This window comes from Bos taurus, chromosome 4 (genome assembly GCF_002263795.3).
Source record: "Bos taurus isolate L1 Dominette 01449 registration number 42190680 breed Hereford chromosome 4, ARS-UCD2.0, whole genome shotgun sequence".
Classification (NCBI taxonomy): Eukaryota; Metazoa; Chordata; class Mammalia; order Artiodactyla; family Bovidae; genus Bos; species Bos taurus.
In genome coordinates, this window is record NC_037331.1 from 12,520,103 (window position 1) to 12,541,619 (window position 21,517).

The 21,517-nt window shown below is 40.8% G+C and overlaps 1 protein-coding gene across 13 annotated transcripts in view; it reads left to right on the forward strand.

Moving 5' to 3' along the window:
• The window catches only part of PPP1R9A (protein phosphatase 1 regulatory subunit 9A), a 349,347-nt gene extending 329,222 nt beyond the window's left edge, over positions 1-20,125 (forward strand). For 7 of the 13 annotated variants that reach the window (XM_024990823.2, XM_024990825.2, XM_010804004.4 and 4 more), the window contains 5 exons: positions 8,228-8,426; positions 10,434-10,553; positions 11,364-11,387; positions 12,478-12,660; positions 13,994-20,125. In XM_024990823.2, the coding sequence (XP_024846591.1) occupies positions 8,228-8,426; positions 10,434-10,553; positions 11,364-11,387; positions 12,478-12,660; positions 13,994-14,203 (736 nt within the window). In that variant the 3' untranslated portion in view covers positions 14,204-20,125. The remainder of the gene's footprint in view (positions 1-8,227; positions 8,427-10,433; positions 10,554-11,363; positions 11,388-12,477; positions 12,661-13,993) is intronic. The other 6 variants (XM_059885696.1, XM_059885699.1, XM_059885700.1 and 3 more) reach the window with 4 other exon arrangements.
• Positions 20,126-21,517: the final 1,392 nt, after the last annotated feature.

The window sequence follows — 21,517 nt, forward strand, 5'->3', positions numbered from 1 at the left end:
CTGAACTGAACTGAAAGAGTAGAGAGCTTACATTGTTCCTTGTGGAGACAAAATTATTCAAATACATGAGCAACATGAAACAAATCGATGAGTTTGAAATAAGGAGAAGACAAACTAAGGAGAAAAATGCAGAGAAATGTGATTTGGTTCTATCCTTTTCAAATACATTCTCTGAACTTTCTGATTTAACCAGGTTACACAGCAGATAATCAAAGTAGGAAACAGTTGTCAGCGGTTGTTCTTCCCTTAAAGTATACACCAGGGTAAGATAAAGTGCTGTCCTTAGAGTAAGGAGCCAGTGGTATCAGTGGAGTGCCCATTCCGGAAATGCTCCCGGCTCAGTCACTGAATGGAAAGCCCTGTGAGCAGACGTGTGTCTCAGAACAAGGCTAGATGGTGGCAGGTGGGAAGATGACAAGGTAGGGAGACAGCGCCCCTCTGTGGAAGTGAGTCTGCTTTCTCCTTTAAAGTCTGAATAGTGGAGAAGACGCAGAGCTGGAATCCAGTATTCATCCTGACTTTGCCACAGGTAAGTCTCTGAATTCCTCACCAAAAAAAAAGCGAGGTCAACTAAAACTAGATAGTCTGTGACTCCCCGTCCGTCTCTGTCTGCATCATCCAACACGGTAACCTCTAGTCAGGTGTGGCTGTTGAGCACTTGAAGTGTAGCTTGTAAATACCGAGATGTACGCTTGATGGGAAAAAAAATAATGTGAAATATCTTGATATTTTTATAATACTGACTGCATGTTGAAATAATATTTGAATATTTGAGATAAAAATAAAACAAAAATTAATTGTACTTTTCTTCCATGTGGCTAACTAGAAAAGTTAAATTTACATATATGATTCATATTATATTTCTATTGGATAGTGTTGATCTATATGATTTTATGAAAAACATACTCTTGATTTCTAACTCATTATTTTGTTGTTCTAAAAATTAGCAAGTATTCATTTGCTTGTTTACCTTTTTTTATCTATATGTGCTCCTCTTTGTTCCAAATATTATTTTATGATACAATATAATTTATTTTCAAAGTAAATTGGATAGGGAAAAACAAGATAAAATAAAAAGTAAGATTGGTACTTAAGATAGAACATCTTTAGCAGTACTTCATAGTAAATGACAGTGGCCTCCAGTAAAAGCCAAGAACATAATGTCAGAGTGGTTAAGGACGTGAGTTCACATCCCAGCTCTCTCTGTCACTTGTCCTCCTGAGCAAGTCACATAACCTCTCTGTGCTTCAGTTTTCTTACACACTTACCTCTTCAGGTCATTAGAGGGATTGGGATTGCATTTAACCACATTTTAAGTCCTTACTAAATATAAATGGCTATCATCATTATTACTACTTAAGATCATTTTTATTGCAGGGATATAAAAATATTCTCTACATATGTTGCTTACAGTCTCTTTTATGCAGGGGTGACTTTAGTAATATCTTGAATAATACTTGGACTGTGTGGATTGTAGTTCAGACCACTCTTCATAGATGCCGTTTCTCTCAAAGATAAATCATAGCACTAAAGTGAGTTTTGAGATTATACCGAGAGACAAGTACGTGGAGGGCAGTTCTGCCTTGTTGCAGAGCAAAGGCAGAGCCTCTGCTACTGAGTGGGGGAGGAAACACACCCTTTCAGAAGAGCTAAGAGCAAGATGAAGCACAGAGAGGGAAACCTAAATCTGCCTAAACCTGGTCCGGAGAGGAGACAAATTTTTCCCTAAAAAAAATGTTTATAAACAAAAATGTAGTTATAAATGCCAGTGGAGGATGGCAATCAGAAATTGGCAGAATAATTTGAGCCTTTGAGCTTGGAAAGTTTTGAGCACATGTTTGCAAGCCATTAGGATCCATGAGCAATGGGGGCAGACACTCAGGAAAGCACCGGCGGAGAGCTTAACCTTGGTCATGGGCTCCTAGGTGCTCTCCCTTTCATTGGATGTTTTCAATGCCCAGAGGTAGCTTTGTCCTTAAATTTGTGTTATAAATTTTAAGTAATAAAGTCTCCCAATTTTACAGTCTACCTTTTTTTTGAGTTTCAGCTCAGCTTACAAATCTTATTTTGTGTATACATCTAATAAAATCTTATGTAAAATAAAGGCAGTCACTTTCGTGAAGACCTTTGAACAATATTAGCTTAGCCTCAGGAGAGCAGACTCATTGCCCCAAAATTGTCCTGTTTTAGGTGCATTTATAAATTTAATCTATTTCATTTTCCTTTCAAGTAATTCTCTGTGCCTGAAACCTGACACACTAACATTCCTAACAAGTTAGTACTTTTCATACTTAAAAAAACTTTTCAAAATCTAATAAATTAAAATAGCTATAGTGACTCTAAAGGTCCCAATACTCTTATCAGTGTAGTTATTTAACTTAACTAGTTAAATCTGAAATCAGTTAAATATATTAAAACTGACTCAATAGACAAGTTTCTCAGATTTCTAATGCAAATTTTTGTAGATACTAAGCAATATATTTATTACTCCAGAGCTAACATTTTTATTTTTATAATATAGATTTTTATTTACATTGTCATCTTGCTGTTTCATTTTATATCTTCCCAGTATGGGAAAAACTCATCTCCATCTAAAACGAGAAAAATATATTTTTCCCTCAACACTCCTAGGTTCTCCAACTGAAGCCCTGTAAATTAAACTGACAGAAGACAGTTAATAAGGGAAAGGCATACAAATGTATTGAATGTAATTTTTATGAGACACAGGAGCCTCCATAAGGAAATGAAGACCCAGAGAAGGAGTTAAGCCCGAAGAATATTTATAGTAGATTTGATGAAGTGTAGAAAGTTGTGGGGAAATGTGATAGGACAAAAAGGTATGAGCTAAGAGTAGTAAGCTGAGGAAACTTAGCAAGTCCTGTTCATTCATTTGCTCAGATCCCTCTTGGTACGTGTGGAGATGCCTACTCCTCTCCTCTGGATGTAGGAGGGCACCTCTTACCCCAGGGTCTTATGACCTGGTTCAGGGGAGATGTGGGAGGTCAGAGAGCTCTTCCTGCACCTGCCATTTCTCAAATTCCTTCAGTTTAAAATATTCAAAATACTAGCTATGCCTCGGTGCCATATTTTGGGGTAGCATTTCCTAAACCCCATCATCAGTCAAGGTTAAGCACTCTATAGTGACCATCTCAGATGGGCTGTTGACTATTGACCAGATATTTAGACTATAACTCAGAATCTAGAAGCAGGATGAGTTCAGGGTTATTGGCCTGGCTGCAGGTGGACACCCTCTTGTTACAGCTGTTACCTGTTCAGGTCTCTCGGTTGCCTTCAGAAGAGGCTGGCTTTACAACCTCAGTCCTTACAGAACTACTTCATCGTATTTGAGTAAATGGAGGTCTGCAACCCTTGCTCTGGTTGCACCTAACTTTCTTCACTTAATCTCCTTTACTACCTGCTTGAGTTCTATATTCTGTTTATACTTTCTCTGTTCTGGCAGTTCCTGTATGCCTCATTATATTTTGATGACTCCAGTTATAGTCTGAGTATTTTCTACACCTTTTATTCAAAGTTAAACTGAAAAAATTCACCAAGGAATGTTTACCTGAGCAACTTAATTTTGGGGTGCTAGCACCAGGATAAACTGGTTTCAAGATGTGTACAAATTAGTTAATTGTTTTATAGAGTTGCTAATTGTAAACCATTTCCAGGCCAGGAGACAGTTACTCCCCCCCCCCCGCCCAAAAATGACATTTCAGGATTATGGAGACTTAACTTGAAGCCATGCTTTCTCCCAGTTCCTACGAATAAAGCAATCAGGGGGACTTCCTTGGTGGTTAGTGGTTAAGACTCAGTGCTTCCATGGCAGGGGACACAGGTTCAGTCTCTGGTCAGGGAACTAACATCCCATATGCTGTGCCACCAGGAAAAAAAAAAAAGGAAAAAGAAAGTGAGAGTTTCCACAGGGATGTAACAGTAATTTATGAATCTACTTTTTCCAAAAGTGATAGTGAACCATTAGTGTATAAACTATAAAAGAAAAATAAGCATAGAACACATACCTGTGTTGATCCTCCAAAAGTTATTTTCAGATCTATTAATTATTCATTTCTACCAGTCATGATTTTTCAAGGGGATTGTTAAGGATCTAGATAGAGTTTATGCCTCTTGGACCATAATCTGCCCTCAAACTCTAAAAAGTTAAGGAAGGAAGAATTTTATGTTATTCTTAACAGATTTCTCCACAAAGAGAAACAGTCTGTAAGAGTGATCAATCATAGAATAACCATTACCAAACCCTCTCTGCTCCTTTTGTAGACCCAAGAGTTGAGTTTATCCAAAAGGAGATTGGCATTTGTTTCAGAAAAGTTGGTAAGCTGATAGGTCTATAATTTTAAAGTAGTGGAGAATTTTATTTCTTAAATGCACATTGTATACTTAGTTCCAAGCAAATGGAAGCACACCACTGTTCTATTTTTGAAGGACATAGGAACCACACAGAGGTTCCATCAGCCCAGAGAGCTTTAGAGTCAAGGATACACAAAGAAATGAGGGGGACAGGATACAGCCTCAGCAGAGGCACAACCAGACCTCCTGGAGAACTGGAACACAGTTTTCAAAGTACCCCAGGAGCTGGTGGTTTGCAGCTGTGAGGACAGTTGCTGTCTCCTTAGAATTGGGCTTTTGTTGCTTTCTATGTGACTGTTCCTCTGTATCATCGATTATCTTGGTGTAGAAAGCTAGAGCAGAAAGCCTCTGGAAGTCATCCAGGGCTGAACTTCCATGACTTCATCATTCTCACATCATGGCCTTCAGACCCATTTCAGTGCTGGATGTTCAAGTCCACATGGAATGATTTGTCTTGAGTATTTTCCTGACAGTGAGAATTTTATGAAAGGGTTTAGTGAGGTGTGATCTTAGAATTTTGTTTGAAACATTACCTGGCTAGGATTTGAGCTACCAAAAGTCGTTTTCATGGGTCTTAGAATGAAAACAGTCAGGCAATAATATTCCTACTTCCTATCTATTAAAAGTTGTAGTGGTGGTTTTAAAAGCGTTGTTACAAAAGCAGTTCACTTGGGCATAGGACAGGATACTCATGCTGCCGTTAATAGTGGCCTGTTTATGAACTTGAAAACAGTATCCATATATTTAAGTACTACCATACCTTATTTGAATTACGGATGGAACTTTTAAAAAAAATTCCCATGTTACTTTGATTAACTGGTTCAGAAATTTATAACCAAAGAGAAAAATAAACATCAGGTCCAGGTTATCTCATATATCCCCAATTATAAGAGTATGAGACTACAGAGAAAATATTTTTATGTTTTAAAGCATATAAAAGATATTTTATATAAAATATAAAGAATCTTTAAAGCATAAAAAATATTTTTATGTTTTAAAGCACAGTTAGAGCTTTCTGAGCATTTTTACTGGAATGTGGGACTGAGCTAAAAGATAAGCCTGAGAAGTTAAATTATGACTAACTAGATAGATTTACCTGCAGAGAGATTTACCTCCCCAGAGGTATGTGATTACATTTTCCAGGAGTGGGAACAGGGAGAGGGGCTTTGAGACCCAACTGCATGGAGATGTTCTAGGGGCTGTAAAGCTGGAGACATGAGTCTTACCTTCCTCTGACATAGATCACTTTCCAAAGCATAAGAACCCAAGATCCTTCTCAAGATGAACTTGTTTACATTAAGGGGATAAGATCTCTCTCCCTCTCTTAGAGAAGAGAAGGGGGGCAGCTGTCCTTCTCCTATATAACCTTACAGATTCATATTTTTAAAATTCCTCACATATAATATCGACCACATATAGAATGACAACTGGTTCTCATTGTGTTACCCTGGAAAGAGGAAATTAGGGCATGGGAAACCAGAGCAGTGACTTCCTACCTCCGTCTCCCCCAAATTCTAGCTTGGTAAGTCCAGGTACCCAAGAATTTGTGTTTATATAGCTTCCCCAGGTGATGCTTACTTATCAGACTTACTTGGGGACCACTGCACTGGTCCATGATCCAGGAATAAAAAGTGCACTTCCCTGGTGGCGCAGACGGTAAAGCGTCCGCCTACAATGCGGGAGACCTGACTTCACTCCCTAGGTCAGGAAGATCTCCTGGAGAAGGAAATGGCAACCCACTCCTGTATTCTTGCCTGGGAAATTCCATGGACGGAGGAGCCTGGTAGGCTACAGTCCATGGGTCGCAAAGAGTTGGACACGACTGAGCGACTTCACTCACTCACAGAAGACCAGTCTGCCTCTGCTCGTATGCTTTCCTAAGTTCAGTTATTGTAACCCCGCCCCACCCCTCAGTTTTTAATAGTAAGTGGATTTAAGAATATAATTTTTTTTTACGTTAAACTTTAGGATAAAGTTGAAGGTTGGCGTATTTCTGGTTGGTTGTTCTCTATTATCCTTGCAGACCCCTTTGGTTTTTTAAAAAATACAGAATTAAAATCATATCTTCTGTACTCTTTAGTGTGATGAACACTTTTACTCATCCAACCTGTGATTTCAGTGCTGCTAAAACTTTACTGATCTCTGCATTCTCTTTAGTTATTGTTCTCATAACCCCTTTACATTTGTATATTGCTTTACAGTTTTTCAGGATGCTTTTATAATAGTTGTCCCATTTGATTCTCACAATATACTTTAGAAATGAACAGAAATTGTTAGGAGCTGTATCATCTATGTAAATTTGAAATGGGTAATTTTTCAAAATAATGTGAAATGAAACGTGAGGTTGAGATTCAGTATACCTCTGGGATGTAAGATGCCCATAAGCCATGCTGTTGAGGCACTTTTAATTGAAAGGGAATCTCTTTGTTGTCATGACATTCAGTTCAGTTCAGTTCAGTCTCTCAGTCACGTCTGACTCTTTGCGACCCCATGAATCGCAGCACTCCAGGCCTCCCTGTCCATCAGCAACTCCCAGTGTTCACCCAAACTCATGTCCATCAAGTCGGTGATGCCATCCAGCCATCTCATCCTCCGTTGTCCCCTTCTCTTCCTGCCCCCAATCCCTCTCAGCATCAGGGTCTTTTCCAATGAGTCAGCTCTTCGCATGAGGTGGCCAAAGTATTGGAGTTTCAGCCTCAGCATCAGTCCTTCCAATGAACACCCAGGACTGGTCTCCTTTAGAATGGACTGGTTGGATCTCCTTGCAGTCCAAGTGGCTCGCAACAGTCTTCTCCAACACCACAGTTCAAAAGCATCAATTCTTCGGTGCTCAGCTTTCTTCATAGTCCAACTCTCATATCCATACATGACCACAGGAAAAACCATAGCCTTGACATTAACAGCTAACAAATAATAAGTATTATATCAGTTATCACTTGAACTTACTGAGGGTGCATTCTTCCAAAATGCACAGAAACTCCTGCCCATTCTTGCCTTAGGTCTTGAGGATTTTTTTAACCAAAAGATAAATATAAATATGCAGGTGCTTGCATTAAGAAAACAAAGTCTGTTTTCAGACTGTTTTTCAAATGCCTTTGAGTCCTTAAAATGTTAAACAATAAGCACAGACCTTTCTACATTTACAGTTTTCAAAGCACTTTCACACATATCTAACTTAATTCTTAAGCACATATAAGATACATAAAATATCTACCTTTTATGGATGAGGAAATAGAGGCAAAGAAGGCCCAAGGTCGTGTACACAGGAAGTGAAAGACCCTGGACATCCAAGTAGGGTTTAGGACCTCTAGTCTGGTGCTCCTCCTATAAGGCACTAAGATCACGATAAAAACCAGTAAGGTGTGTATTCTGCCTAAAGTATCATGAGCCCAGAAATTTCCAGTTATGGAATATATCATTTTCTAAAGTCTCAGGCTCTTGGGAACTTGTATTCCGAGGAGGCCAGGGTGAAATGCTGCTTTTGAGCTCATGTCACCAGCAGTGAGGCACTGCTGTGTGAGCCGAATAAAGGGAACACTGTGATCATTCACTCAAAGCAGTTCCTAGAAGACCGTGCCCCTCTCTGATGCTAATTTATCCACACACATTTATTCCCATTTCAAAAAAGTCATCATGGCAGTGGTGATACCAAAATACTTATCATTGTTATAACATCCATTTAGATGCAAAAAAAGATTAATGTTCTAGTCAAAAGTGCAAAATTTGTACTCTGTTGTATAGAACAATTTCTTAAACTATTACTTCAAACTGTATTCAGAGTCCCTTAAAAATTCAGTTCAGTAAGTTTTCCATCTGCCCTTTTCCTCTGTCTAACACACCTCCTCTTTTCATAACCCAGGATCTTCAGATGCAGGCTGGAAACCTGGAAACCAACGCCATCCTCCACTGCTCAGGCCTCCACACGCTCAACTGGCCTGCCATTCTCGTGGTTTAATGAAAGCCGAAAAGGATCCTATTCCTTCAGGAATCTGCCTTCATCTGCAAGCCCCCCTCAGCCTTCTCCTGAAGCTCTAATTTCAGATAAAAAGGGGTCTAAGGTAGAAAACACGTGGATTTTAAAAAGCAAACAAGAAAACCCCAGTCCTTCCTCCTCCTCAGTCTTTGGAAAGCGTTCTCAACTTGCGTGTATGCTCTGGATTTGAGAAACCACTGTGATAACACTTCAATAAACATGCATGGTGTTTTTGTGTTGGGGAGACAGAAAGCCTTATTTAACCACCACCTTCTTTAATACTATTCTGTTCTAGATTGTACGTTAATCTTTGATTTGCCTGTCTTTTCACATATTGCTATTTAATCTCAGTTTGACAGTTAAGCCATGCTGGGAAAGATACATTTGAATCCTGGAACAGTATGATAAATCTGTTTACCAAGTATTCCACTTTAAATTTCATTACAAAACTATTTTTGCTGTGCTCTTCAAGATTTACTGGAAAACAAATAAATTTGAGACTGAATATGTGTTCAATATATCTAAATGAAACCCTTTCAAACAAATCAGTGCTGACATAGCGCCCTTACTTATTTCTTCTTTTAAATCAAACTTCCGTGTTGATAAACTGGGATCATTCTATCACCAGAGTTTTTTAACTTTAGCAGAATGGGGAATTATATGCTTATTTGTTTTTAAATATACGACGGTTATTTCCAGCATGACGCTGCAAACCTTACCTAACAACTTATTGAAACACATGTGGTGGCTAACTTTTGTGTGTTGCTTGGTCTCCTTTTATCTGTGTTCACTTTTCCTTCTCAAACAGTAACCTGTGATTAATGTTCCTTGAATTTAACTCTTTTCTTGAGGTCAACAGCTCATAACGTTTTGACAGAATGTGAGGTCGTATCTCCATTGACAGTATCAAATGGTAATGTGCTGTTAAATGCGTTCATGCTTAAATGTTTTACTAGCTTAGCTCCTTGTACTCTGACTTCATCTCCTTTCCTAAAGTTTTAGCAAACCTTCAGAGTTTGGTACTGAATTCTCTAGCCTCTGCCATGGTTTTTATTCTTGACGACCAACTAAACCCAAGGCAAGGGAACCTAATGGGAAGCTGTAACAGTCCAGTTCCTAAGGAAGTGGAATAAGAAACGAGATGGTGTTGGTCAGGTGCTTAGAATTCCAGGAAAGGCAATGCTTCTAGAATTATTAGCAAAAGAAGGTTTGCCAACAGCAGACCACATTGGTCTCGAAACATTTTTCAGTCTTGGATCTGAGAAGTCTGAATGTTGTTTGAAAAATTCCAGCCTTATCTTGCATTGGAGAGACTCTCAAGAATTTGGTTTAAAATGTTTTCACAAATGCAACTATGTAGTCATTGTGAGTTTATTTGACTGTAGCAGCCACTGAACATTTTCATAAAGTTTTGGGGAAGTGTTCATAAAGTTCTGACACACCCGACCTCCTCCAACCCCAGGTGATTGTTTGGAACCATGTTTCTGGCCGTGCTCCGGCCTCGCTGGTATTCCACTGGTGCTGTGCGAGAGCTGTATTTCAGCGTGTAACTCCTAGTGTAATGGCAGATTGTGACCCCCCAGAACTCATCATCTTGAAGGTTACATCCAGGAGAGGATCTGCCACTTCTCACGGTGTTTATCACGGCCAGCGGCAAGCAGTCCTTCCTAGGGGGTGCTCAAGTTACCTTTCTAATTTGGATTGCCATCTGTTCCTAATAACTCAGGCTCACCACACCATCTTATATTTTTACTTACACTGTTACTCGTCACAATTAGGGCCAAAGGAGATAGGCTTATTAACATGACTCCTCTGAGCAGTTGTAGAGGATAATGAATGCTGTACCCTTGAAGAGAGATTGAAGACTCATTTCTCTAAAATGCCTGGCCTTTCATGTGATAGAGAAAGAGCCTAGAATTCTGTGTGCAGCACAAAAGGCTAGAGTTCTCAGCCACTGCCGGGTGAAGGCCACCCAACCAAATCTGCATCTCTTCTAAGAGGACTAAAAAGAACCTCTCTAAAGCTTGTAAGCAGGCTTCTCTCTGGCTCACTCACCATGCTCATTTAACACTGAGCTTTTTTACTTTTTCAGAATTTTACCTTCAATGACGATTTCAGTCCTAGCAGCACCAGTTCAGCAGACCTGAGCGGCCTGGGAGCAGAGCCCAAAACGCCCGGACTCTCTCAGTCCTTGGTGCTCTCATCCGACGAGGTATGTGCATGGCACGGGCGGCTGAGCTGCCTTCTCAGATCGTGCACGTGACCCGTAAACTGTCGCAGACAAAAACGTTTTCAGGCAGATTTTGCAGATCAGTCATCAGGACTATGGTTTCACATTTGATGTAAAAGCCTTGTGATTTCGCCCACTGTCTGCCTCAACATGGAAGCCACGTTCTGTCTCTGAGCCCCTTTAAGCTGTCCAGGGAACTCCTCGGCCTTTCCTGGATGTAAATGGGACGGCCCTCCACAGAGGGGTGCGGCTGGGTTGCTGAGCGCTGCACAGCCCACCCTTCCCCTCGCTCAGCTTCTTCACCACCCCCGCTGGTCCCTCCAAGTCAGGCGTGGCCCCTGGTTGGGGATCACCACAGGGGACGGGGGAGAGGTGTGATTCTGATCAGGAGGGAGCAGGAGGGAAGACCTTTACTTAGAAGCCAGGGTCAGGTGGGTACTGTGATGACTTCTCGGGAGATGACTGTGTACAGGAGAGGCAGAAAGTTAGTCTGGTAATTCATGTGACTCAGTGCCCCGAGAGATAAGGAGAAGAAAGAAATACCAGTACTAGAAGCGGGCTGGGGTCGGGGAGAGAAGCGCGATAAGTAAAGATAGATTCACCCAAAATATCTGTTCCTAGTTACTTCTTTCTAACATGATTTTTGCTTTGTAAAACTTTTATTCCTCTTAAATTTTTCTGTCCGTATTCTTCAGACCTGGCATGATTTTAATTGTATGGAAAATGTGTACTGCATATGCGTGCTTCCTATAACACTTCTCTTTTTGATTCCTTTGTTGCTCTCTCACTCAGAGCCTGGATATGATAGATGATGAGGTGAGCTCTCAGTGGGCGGTGTGTGGTGGCTTATGGGGTAGCGTCTGAAGCTTCTTTTCTTTCTTTGTAATGATTTAAAATCAAACTAGACAGGAAGTGTTCCCCTGCAGTGGGTTTCCTCATGTTAAATAGTTTCACTCTCTGCCCTTGTCTCAATCTTAGTGGAAAAGACATTCAAAAGGATCTCCACCTCCAGAGCCCCTTGGTGTGTCTCCCACCACCATTAGCCTGACACAGACCATTGCGTTTCACCCCCTTGCCCTCATCTCAGCTTCCCCATTTCCTCCTGTGTTCCCTGCATGGTCACTAAGGTGCTCCCATCTCTCTCCCAGATTTATCACCATCGTCATCTCCTCTCAGCCTAGTGGGTCTTAAAACCAAGCTGCCTTTGCAGTCTTCATAGTGTTCTCCTGTGTTGGACAGAGCCAGAGATTTAGAATAAACTACTAAGGGCTGAGCTCTGTCACTTGCTAGCTGCATAATCTCGGACAGGTCTGTAGACTTTCTGAGCTTCACTTGCCTCAATTATTAAAAGTAATTTGATAATTTGTGAATTACCTATCCCACCTTCCTTACAGGTTTGCTTGCTGCTCAAATGAAATAATGGCCGTGAAATTTCCCCTACTAAGAATGCTTGAGGGCTTACTGCTCCCCTTCTAAGTAAAATATATACCTCAATATTTTAAAATGTATCTTTACGTATCTCTAACGTCTTAGCAGAGGACCAATGCAGAGCAGTTCATTACATACAGAGATAAATGACGTACTTGTTTTCTGCATCTGATAAGCTTTCCAAAGTGGTTTAATGTAAAAACTTGTGATATTAAATGTATTTTTCAGTTATTAACTTCCTACCTACATTAAAATGCTGCTTTGTTTGGGGGAATTTTTAAATTTCCAAATACCTAAGGAAACTGTAAAGGTGATCACTGTGTGTGTGTCACACACAGCTAGACCCATTCGTTTACTCTAGGGCTTAAAAGCAGGTGTGGCTCTAGTAGGCAAGAACTGGCTTTTCGATAGCATCACATTCCTACTGAGCTACAGCTTCTCGGTCCTTTAACAACCCTGCATAACATTCCTACCTCAGATCCTTGATGACGGACAGTCTCCCAAACACAGTCAGTATCCGAATCGGGCCGTTCATGAATGGAGCGTGCAGCAGGTTTCTCACTGGCTAATGAGCCTAAATCTGGAGCAGTATGTCTCTGAATTCAGTGCCCAAAACATCACTGGAGAGCAACTCCTGCAGTTGGATGGAAATAAACTTAAGGTAAAGAACTGTATGTTACCAAGTATAATCTGTATTACTCATAGCACCTGAAATGTTTCCATTAGATAAGAGCCTTCTGCATATCTGAGAGGTACTTCTCATCCACGGTCAGCAGAGAGGACATTGAATCATTTCCCAGTGGTAAAGGAGGTTTTGGAAAATTGTTGGGTTCTGAATTAAACAATAGGCTGCTAAGCAGGAGCGCTAGAGGTTCATCCATTGCTTCTGCCAAACAGCACATGGTCCATGTATTGCCTCTGCTTACTTCCTCTGTAGTGTGAGTTTTAATAATGGCCAATGTGGACTCTCCCATGACATTAAAGTTAAAATCCAGATCCGTGAATCTCCCCTTTTGAAGTCCTTTCTCCTCCACCCTCACTGTTCCCTGGGTACCACTCCAAATCAGGACTGTGTTCTCCCCAGACCTTTGTCCTCCCGCTGCAGCAGGCCATGTCCTCCCTTCCCCGGCCATCACGCTCTCATTTTCACCTGTCCCGCCTATCTCCTTTAGAGTCTGAGGTGGCACCTACCCTGTGGAAAAAGGGCAAAAGGAGCTCACAGCCAGCCCACCACCCCCACGCAGGCGCCCTGCTGGGCTGATGGCAGCCGAGTATCACTTGACAGTCTTGAAAAGGTTAGAGCTCAATCAATAGCCTGTGAATATGAAGGCCCATCGACAGGCCTGTCCCTGTTGGGGAGATGGATGCATCCTGCTGTTGATTCTGAAGGTCGTGAAACACTGAAAATATGTAACCAGCTCCCCTTATTCTGAATTCCAGGCTTATCGAGCAAGCTCCTCATTATGATCAGGCTTCCTTTACGGGTCTACCTGCAGGGAGGGAACGGCTAGTCATGTTGACACCAGCGCTGTTGTCCTGGGAGGCATGTTTGGTTTCCATTGTCAGTGAATGCATTGCTAGAAGGGAAGCCGTTCCAGTCCCTCCTGCCCTTCTTCGAGCCCTCCGAGATGGGTGGCAGGGGCCTGCTCCGAGCTTGCAAAAATAGTGATGAGTTTAGCAGTACAGCCCAAAGGTTGGAGAAGACAAATTGTGCCCTTCCGCTGTTCATTTGCCCATTAACTACCAGTTCAGAAAGCATTTACTTGCTGAGGTTTACACTGTACTGTGCTCAGGACTCCAAAGAGCAAAAGAACAAGTAAAGCTCAGCCCCGCAGTACATAGACCTTTAGCAAATGTACTCCGCCCTTCCTCATTTTCTACCTCTTGGATTATGTTTCTGTCAGTTCCTGAGTTTGGACTATCTCGTGATATCAGCCTCCTCATAAACGGGGTCATCAGTTTTCAGATGGTTTGTGTGTGCGTTTCCTTCTTAGGCCCTCGGAATGACATCATCCCAGGACCGAGCCGTGGTCAAAAAAAAACTGAAGGAAATGAAGGTGTCTCTAGAGAAGGCTCGGAAGGCCCAGGAGAAAATGGAAAAACAAAGAGAGAAGCTGAGGAGGAAGGAACAAGAGCAAATGCAGAGGAAGTCTAAGAAGACGGAGAAGATGGCCGCGGCCACAGAGGGTGCTAGTGAGCAGTGACGCACCCGGGACGCTTCCACCTCTTCCTGCCCTGCTCTCCTCTGGAGGACAAATAAGACACTGATGACAAGCGCTATGTGCTCTAGGCAGACTGGGGAACCGTGTGTTCAATAACTGCAATTTTCTGCATCCATAGAGTACACTCTTAATCTTAACCTACTGAAATAATCCCAAGCCCCCTTTGGTTTAGTAACAAACCAAGGATCTCCTTTGCGAGAGACACAAAGTAGCAGTGTTTCTTTGTGTTGGGTGGGTGGTGTCACTTGAACCAGCGTGACCCTGTCCAGCAAAAGCATGGCACACCCTGGCGTTGTCAGCGGAGCGCCATGCATTTTCGGCACGGGGTCCTGAAACTGAGCGTGGCCGGGAGCACCGCTCTGCCCTGGGATCGGGGCTGCAGAATCCGCTCGGAGAGAAAGGTTCCCCATCATTGCTGGCGTCTGGACTGTGAGACAGCCCCACCGTGGAAATGTGGGTGCTCTGCCGTGTAATTACCGACTATGGCTAAAAGCCGGCAAATTGTCCTGTTTGCTAGGCATCAGGAAGAGAGAAAAGAGTTACGCTTACTTGCTAACCCCAGAAGGAAGCAAAAGCCTTAAGAATGTGGATGTGGATATTACTTTGGGGTTCTGAGGGTAACATTTATCCTCCAGATTTAGGCAAACAAAGAAAAATTCGAGCATTAATGCAGCCATGGGATCCTGGGATCTGTGTTTCCTTTGCTACTGCTGCACGTTCAGTATTTCAGCAGCACCGACACACACCGCACAGTTCCTTTTCTTCCCAACAAATTGAACAGGAAATTGATTTTTAAGGAAACCAACATTTTCAGGTTTCCTCTCCTGGGGAACATTCGGGCTGGTCTTCAGCCTGACTATGACACAATCAGGAACTCATCACATATTTTCTACTCAAGATTTCCCAAGTGGGCTCAGTTAGAGTTTTAACAAATGTACTTTTAAGAAAAATAGAAATACCAGTTAGAGAAAAGTTAGATTTGACTATCATTCAACCAGAGAAGCAATTTTATTGAGCACACAGAATGTTCCCATAAAGGAGAGCTGTCAGTTATATTTTAGAGATGTTTTGAATGGTTTTTCTGAGCCGGTCTCTTTCATTCCTTGAAGAGTTCCACTTTACAGGTAAAGTGTGTTTAAGATGGTACACACGATGCAGTCCTTATTTTAAAGCCAGTATTAAGGATTTAAGTGTTTCATCAAACTAATTCAAGTGCAGGAGAGTGGGGCAGATGGAGGAGAAAATCAACTCACCTCGAGAAATTTCAAATGATGGATTTTGTTGTTGTTGTTGCTCTTTTGCTTTTTATGCTCACGTATCTGGTTCTCTTAGCTGCAAAATTGGCTGCAAAAATGAGGTCATCCACTTTCCAGAGGACGAGTTTCCAAACAAGAGTTGAGGCCAGATGAATTCCTGGACAAGTATTTTACTTCCTTTTCTTCGGTTTCAGGGGGTCTTCGTCCTTATCTGCTACTGGAAAATGTTCTGTACACAGAGCTTGGGGGAAAGCTTTCAAAGGTTACAAGGAACAAATAATGTTAAAGGGGCTTCTTACCATATAGGCCGTCTCCTATTTTGAACATTGTGCTTTTTTTTTTTTGCTTGTCTGAATATTTGAAATCTAAAATTGTCTAAACTAGAAGATTGTGATCTTGTTCTTCCCTGAGGCGTGTTTCCTTTTCCGTAACAGAGTATTGTCTGTTAAGCTTCAGTCCCTTTGTCACCAGGTAGAGATCATCCATTCGATCCTCAGAAACATAAAGTAACATTGTGTTTGACAATTATTGAAGTCACTACCTATTTTTCTTCTGTCTTCATTTGGGGTATGATAATGAAACTGCCATACTGGAATCTCTATTAATATTTTGAGGTGTGTGGTGCTTTGTTGTTTATTAATGTCATGAGAAACCAGGAACCACTATCAATTAACTACAAAATTCAGCAAATCTTTTCAATACTAAAAGACTAAATTAGTCAAAATCTGGTAATGCTAGTGCTTGCTGTTGTAAATGTTTGTGATTTTTGCTTATCTTTGGGGAAAAAAGTGATCTGGATCATACTGGAAGCTTCACTGTGTTCATTTTAGGAGTGGAAATAGAAGGATGATTATCTTATTGTTTACACTTTGGTAATATTTGAAAATGGATGTATATACTGGAAATGTCTGTAAGTCTCAGTCTCTGCACATAATTTATGATTATATTGCATTTTTAAGTGTCTTAGAAGTATTGTTCTTTAACTTTATTTGTACACTTCCAATATTTAGATCAATGACCAGTTGACAATGTTATAAATTGAATTCTTATTCTTCAAATCATTTATTTTGTATTATAACTGTTTTGACTTTTTTTAAGTTAAAGTATAGTAATTTTAGGTCTTAATGAGTTATTTTAATTAAAACTGCTAAAATTGATTTGATTGTCCAACAAAGGATAAAAAGTAAACAGACTGATAAAGGATTTGAAAACAAAGTGAAGGACCTCAGATCTTGTGAACAGTTTGTTTTACTTTATTTTCTTTATTGACTCTGGAGCATGATGCCTCATTGAGGTTCCAGTGTCTTATACAATCCTTACTTTAACGCTAGTGGTTTTCAGTATCCTTACAATTTAACACAGAATTGTTGCTTCATGAACATTAAAGACTTTGTATTGAATAGCTTTTTTATTTGTCAGAAAATGGACAAAAAGGGAATATCTGCTTACTATGAACTGTATTCCCTAAACGACAGCTCGGTATGACACCTGCAGTAGCCAAAAGTGTTTTGGGGGTACAGGCAATGCTTTAGGGGACAGGGAATTGTGGAGAGGCCAGATGGTGGACGGAGCGTTGTGTGAGCTGAGTGTCCAGGGCAGGGTATTCCACTAAAAACTTAGATTACTTTATTTAAGATTATCTCCCTTAAAGTAACTCACAGGTTATGTAATAGTTTTCTCCTGTTTTTTCCCCCTGAATCAGTTTACTGCAGAGCAGTGTTGGGTGGAAACTTACTTTTGCCCATTCGAACACACTGATGATGTCCACCATTAGTTTCATGACCACAAAGCTACTCTATGCTGTGGTCCTTTAGTTGGGGCTCGCGTGGGTTTCCCACCCTGCGCAGCAGGTACGCACTTGTAACCCACCGCGGTTCCTGACTGCAGTGTGACGGGCACTGATCCCGAACTCCGCCTGTAGGGGGCGCGAAACGGGAACCCTAGCGGTGCTTCTTTGTCGTCGGAAAGAAAGGGCTAAGAGGCTGAGACAGGAACCAAATGAGCCCTTGCCTTTTTTCCTGTAGTCACTGCTGTCCTACAATCTTCAGCTATCCCAGTCCAATCTACTACTAGGCCCAAGCCAGGTTTTTGATCTAGCACCTTATCTAGCCTTTATGGTTTTTCGCTGAAGACAGAATTTCTTTGTGAAATAGGACTAACACATGCTTTAGAATTATATTTTAAAAAGGTAAATGAAAATTAACATTTATGTGGCTATTCTAACTCATTTTTAAGTGTTAAAGGTTATACAGGCCAAGTTGCACGAGAGGAGCATCCATGTTTGACCACAGTATTCAAGAAGTTCCAAACTGAAAGGAATGTCTATGCTTAGGATGTGATGTAGTTCCTTGATTACATCCAGATATTTCCAAATTATCAACTTCCATTTGAGTAACTAAATTTACTGTCCCAATAGAGCTGTGGTTCAGAGGCGTTTCAGTTTGGTGGACCGCAGTCATGAGGGTTCATCTCATTTGCTTAATGCCAAGTCCTTAGTGCTTTCTAAATGAAAAAGAAAAGCTCAGTTTTTAAAATACCTTTTCCAGTTTACCTTTAATCAAGGATCTACCTGTATACTGTTCTGAAACTAAGCATTTAAGGATGAAGTCCAGAAATGTCCCTATTTCCTACTAGAATTGTTTTCATTATGAAGATGGGGGTGGGAAATAAATTTTTAGAAAGACTCCTTGTCATAAGAAATATGAATGCGCTTCAGAAATTTCCCTCCTGAAGAACAGTCTGTGTATGCAGGCAGATCTTATTTATATTTGTTTTAGGCATTTGAAGTCTCAGGAAAGTTGGTCTTGATCCAAAACACTGGGGAAAAAAAAATAACACAGACAGTACACCAGTAGTATTTAAAGTAATGGCATCGAATAGACCCAATGGAGAAGTCAGAAAGCAAAGAAAAAGCCTGCAGAAGTAATTTCTCCTGGAACACGGAAACATCAGGGTCTACCTCACGCTAAAGAGAGGATCCTTACATGCTTGTGTGGGCACGTCGGTGTGGACGTGTTGAGGGAGTCGTGTTTACTCAAAGGCTCACACGTGTGAGTGTGTGAACCAAGCACGGCTTGTGACCTGCTTTCAGACCTACAGAGTGGGGGATGAAAGGAACAGCGTGATTTCCGATCCTTGGCCCACCCTAGTCCCAACCCCCAAGCTGCTAGGGACTCAAGAATGAATGAGGTAAAGAACAAGAGGGCAAGAGGCAACGTCTCGAGAATGTGCATGCCTTTGTGTTGATGTACAGAACTACATGTGTGTGACTATATCTCCCACCAGACACACACACACACAAACTACAGTCTCACAGCATAAACAGAATTGCATATGGAACTTGGTGATGTCAGGTAGGACCCCGAGCAGTAGCATAGCCTTATTGCCACGTGTGTGTGTGTGTGTGTGTGTGTGTGTGTGTGTGTGTGTGTGTACATTGAATGGCTCATGAGATTTTAAGAGATTTTTTTTAATGTATTTCTACTAAATGCACTTACCTTCTACATGTTTATATATTTTGGTAAAATTGGTTTATTAGATACTCGGTATTTTAGTAAGATGAAATTTCCTCACACGTTTGGCTGATGCTTTGATGTCAAAATTGCACATTGCTGAGCTGAAGCTCAGACGTTTATGCAGCTTTGGGCATTTTCAACTGCAGACTGCAGTTCCCTTGGCTAAAAATTGCACTGCGTGTTCCTGTGCATTCGCTCACACTCTAACATGTGTTTGGTCACTGTGACACTGCAGTCACTAACCGCCGTCTCTCTGACGGCAGCGTTGCTATCACAGGACCATTGATTTACTTCTTTTTTGGAGTGATGACATGGTTAGGTCATCACCAAACATAACACAAGTGGATGTGAGCATAAGTGTGTTGTTGGAAGGTGTACAGTTCTGTTTCCTTCAGCTATCTGATTCACACACCCAGACTTCTTGTTAAGAATTTAATCTTTCATCCATGAAAGAACAATTGGCCAAAATAATTAAATCACCTTAACAAGTGGAAATTAAGAGGCACTCCAGCTAGATAGCATCTCCCAACAACATCAGATTTAGTTAGTGCTTAGTGAAAACCCTTAAATATATATATGTTTATGTTTTCCTTGATATTATTTATGATCATCACTACTGCTTTTGTATTTTTTAATGGTGTCACAGTTAAACCACTAGTTCACCTGTGTATCACTTACAAAACTGGCCGGCTGAAAACGAGAGAGAGAAAATGAATTCTGTTCTGTTGTTGAGAAGTCGATTTATTTTCATCTTTCTTTCTGTATCACTAAAAGGAAAAGAGTTGTTTGAAAATCATTTTAAGTTCGATAAGTACGGATAGCATGTTATCTGAAAATTTTGATTTGTACATTTTGATGTCTGATGATTTGCATGGGAGAGACAATAGTGCCCTGTCTGGATTGTTCTCTTGTGCTTGGTTACTATGTACTTCTCTAGATTGTTCGTTTCAAATGCCATTTCTTACTCTTTGGTTTTCAGAGGCATTCAAAGCAAATATCACAGTGGTCCTTTGTTTTCAGACCAATCTAAAAATACCTGTGATTAAATTTAATTTGTTAGTGTAAATAAATTTCTTGCCAATGAGTATTATTGTTGTTAGACAACGAATGCAATAAAAAGAGAAATACTAAGATCTGTTGAAGTAATTTTTTTTTTTCTCTTCTATTTTCACCTTCAACTAAAACAAGCCTTGACTGGGTAAACCTGTATTAACTGTCAAAATACATCTATCAATCAAGAGCAAAGTGCACATTTTCCATGGAAATGACACTAAAAATAAATTTTGGCCCTGGTAAAGTGTAAATTGGCAGCTAGGACTGCATTTGAAAGCACAATTATGCAACTGGGAATAAAGTTAAAAGATCAAAGCTTCCACTAGAAGTTCCCTCAACCATCTTTCTATCCTCGTCGTCACCATCACGGCTTCTGATACCTGTCAACCAGGAGCAGGTCTGAGGCCAGTCCACAGGCTGGCAGTTGGCCTCATGGCATGGGGCAAGCTTCAAGTCAGGCCATCCCAGAGGAAGGGGTTCCTTTCAACAGTTTGATTCCTAAAGCCCTAAATGTTCAGAAGACTGAATATAACAAAAGAGGGATATTAATTTCTCTCACACACTCACAGGCCATAATTTTTCTGTGCCTAAACCTTTGGCAGTGCACAAATTTAGATCTGAGCATCATGGAATAAATGCACCAAGCTGTTCTCTTCCTTGGAGTTGTCATGAAATTTCTAACCAAGGGGAAGCATGTTTCCCTTTTGGAATGATTTGGAGCATAAGCTATGTCAAATTGGATAACTTTCTTTGGGGAGCAGAATTTGCTCCTTCTGCCAAGAACAAGAGAGAACAGAGTATAGTCATTTTATTGATATCAAGTGATTCTTCTCAAAGGAAATACCCACCGAAGCACCACAGCCATTGAGAGTCTCAAAACAGTGTTTTTGAGGATCCAGTTCAAGGGCCGTGAACGGCACCACTGGATCACTGAGCACTCATCCAGCACAGGATATTATGTCCACTGAAATCGTGATTAAGATAACTCTAATCCTAAAGTGAGTAAGGTGTTCTTTTGATCCAAACAAGATGTTCCTATTTGTTACCTTAAGTCAGGGGTCTTGAATTATCAGCAGTTGGCAGTGCTCAATTTCTCTGCAGAGCATTTTCCCCAAAATGCCAGACCATCATCATGGAACGTGCCTCAGTAAAACTTTGTTTTTAATGGGCCTGCCTTGTCATCCCAAAGAAATAAACCAGCCTGAAAACCATACCTTCCAAACACAAATAAATGAAGATGGGTAACCTTTTCAAACCAGCTTTTATAAGAAAATGAGAGAGTCATCTTCTCTTCCTCGTCACATCTCTCAGAAGATAACCAAAGGTTGTTGATATTTTCTTTTTTATTTGTTTACATTTCCATTGCTTTCTTCTTAGCCTCCACAGCAAGTGAGAATAAGAAAAGAAAATAGGAAGATAAGAAATAGGAAAGGAAAACCTACCTCTACAGCACTTCAACAACAATATTGTCT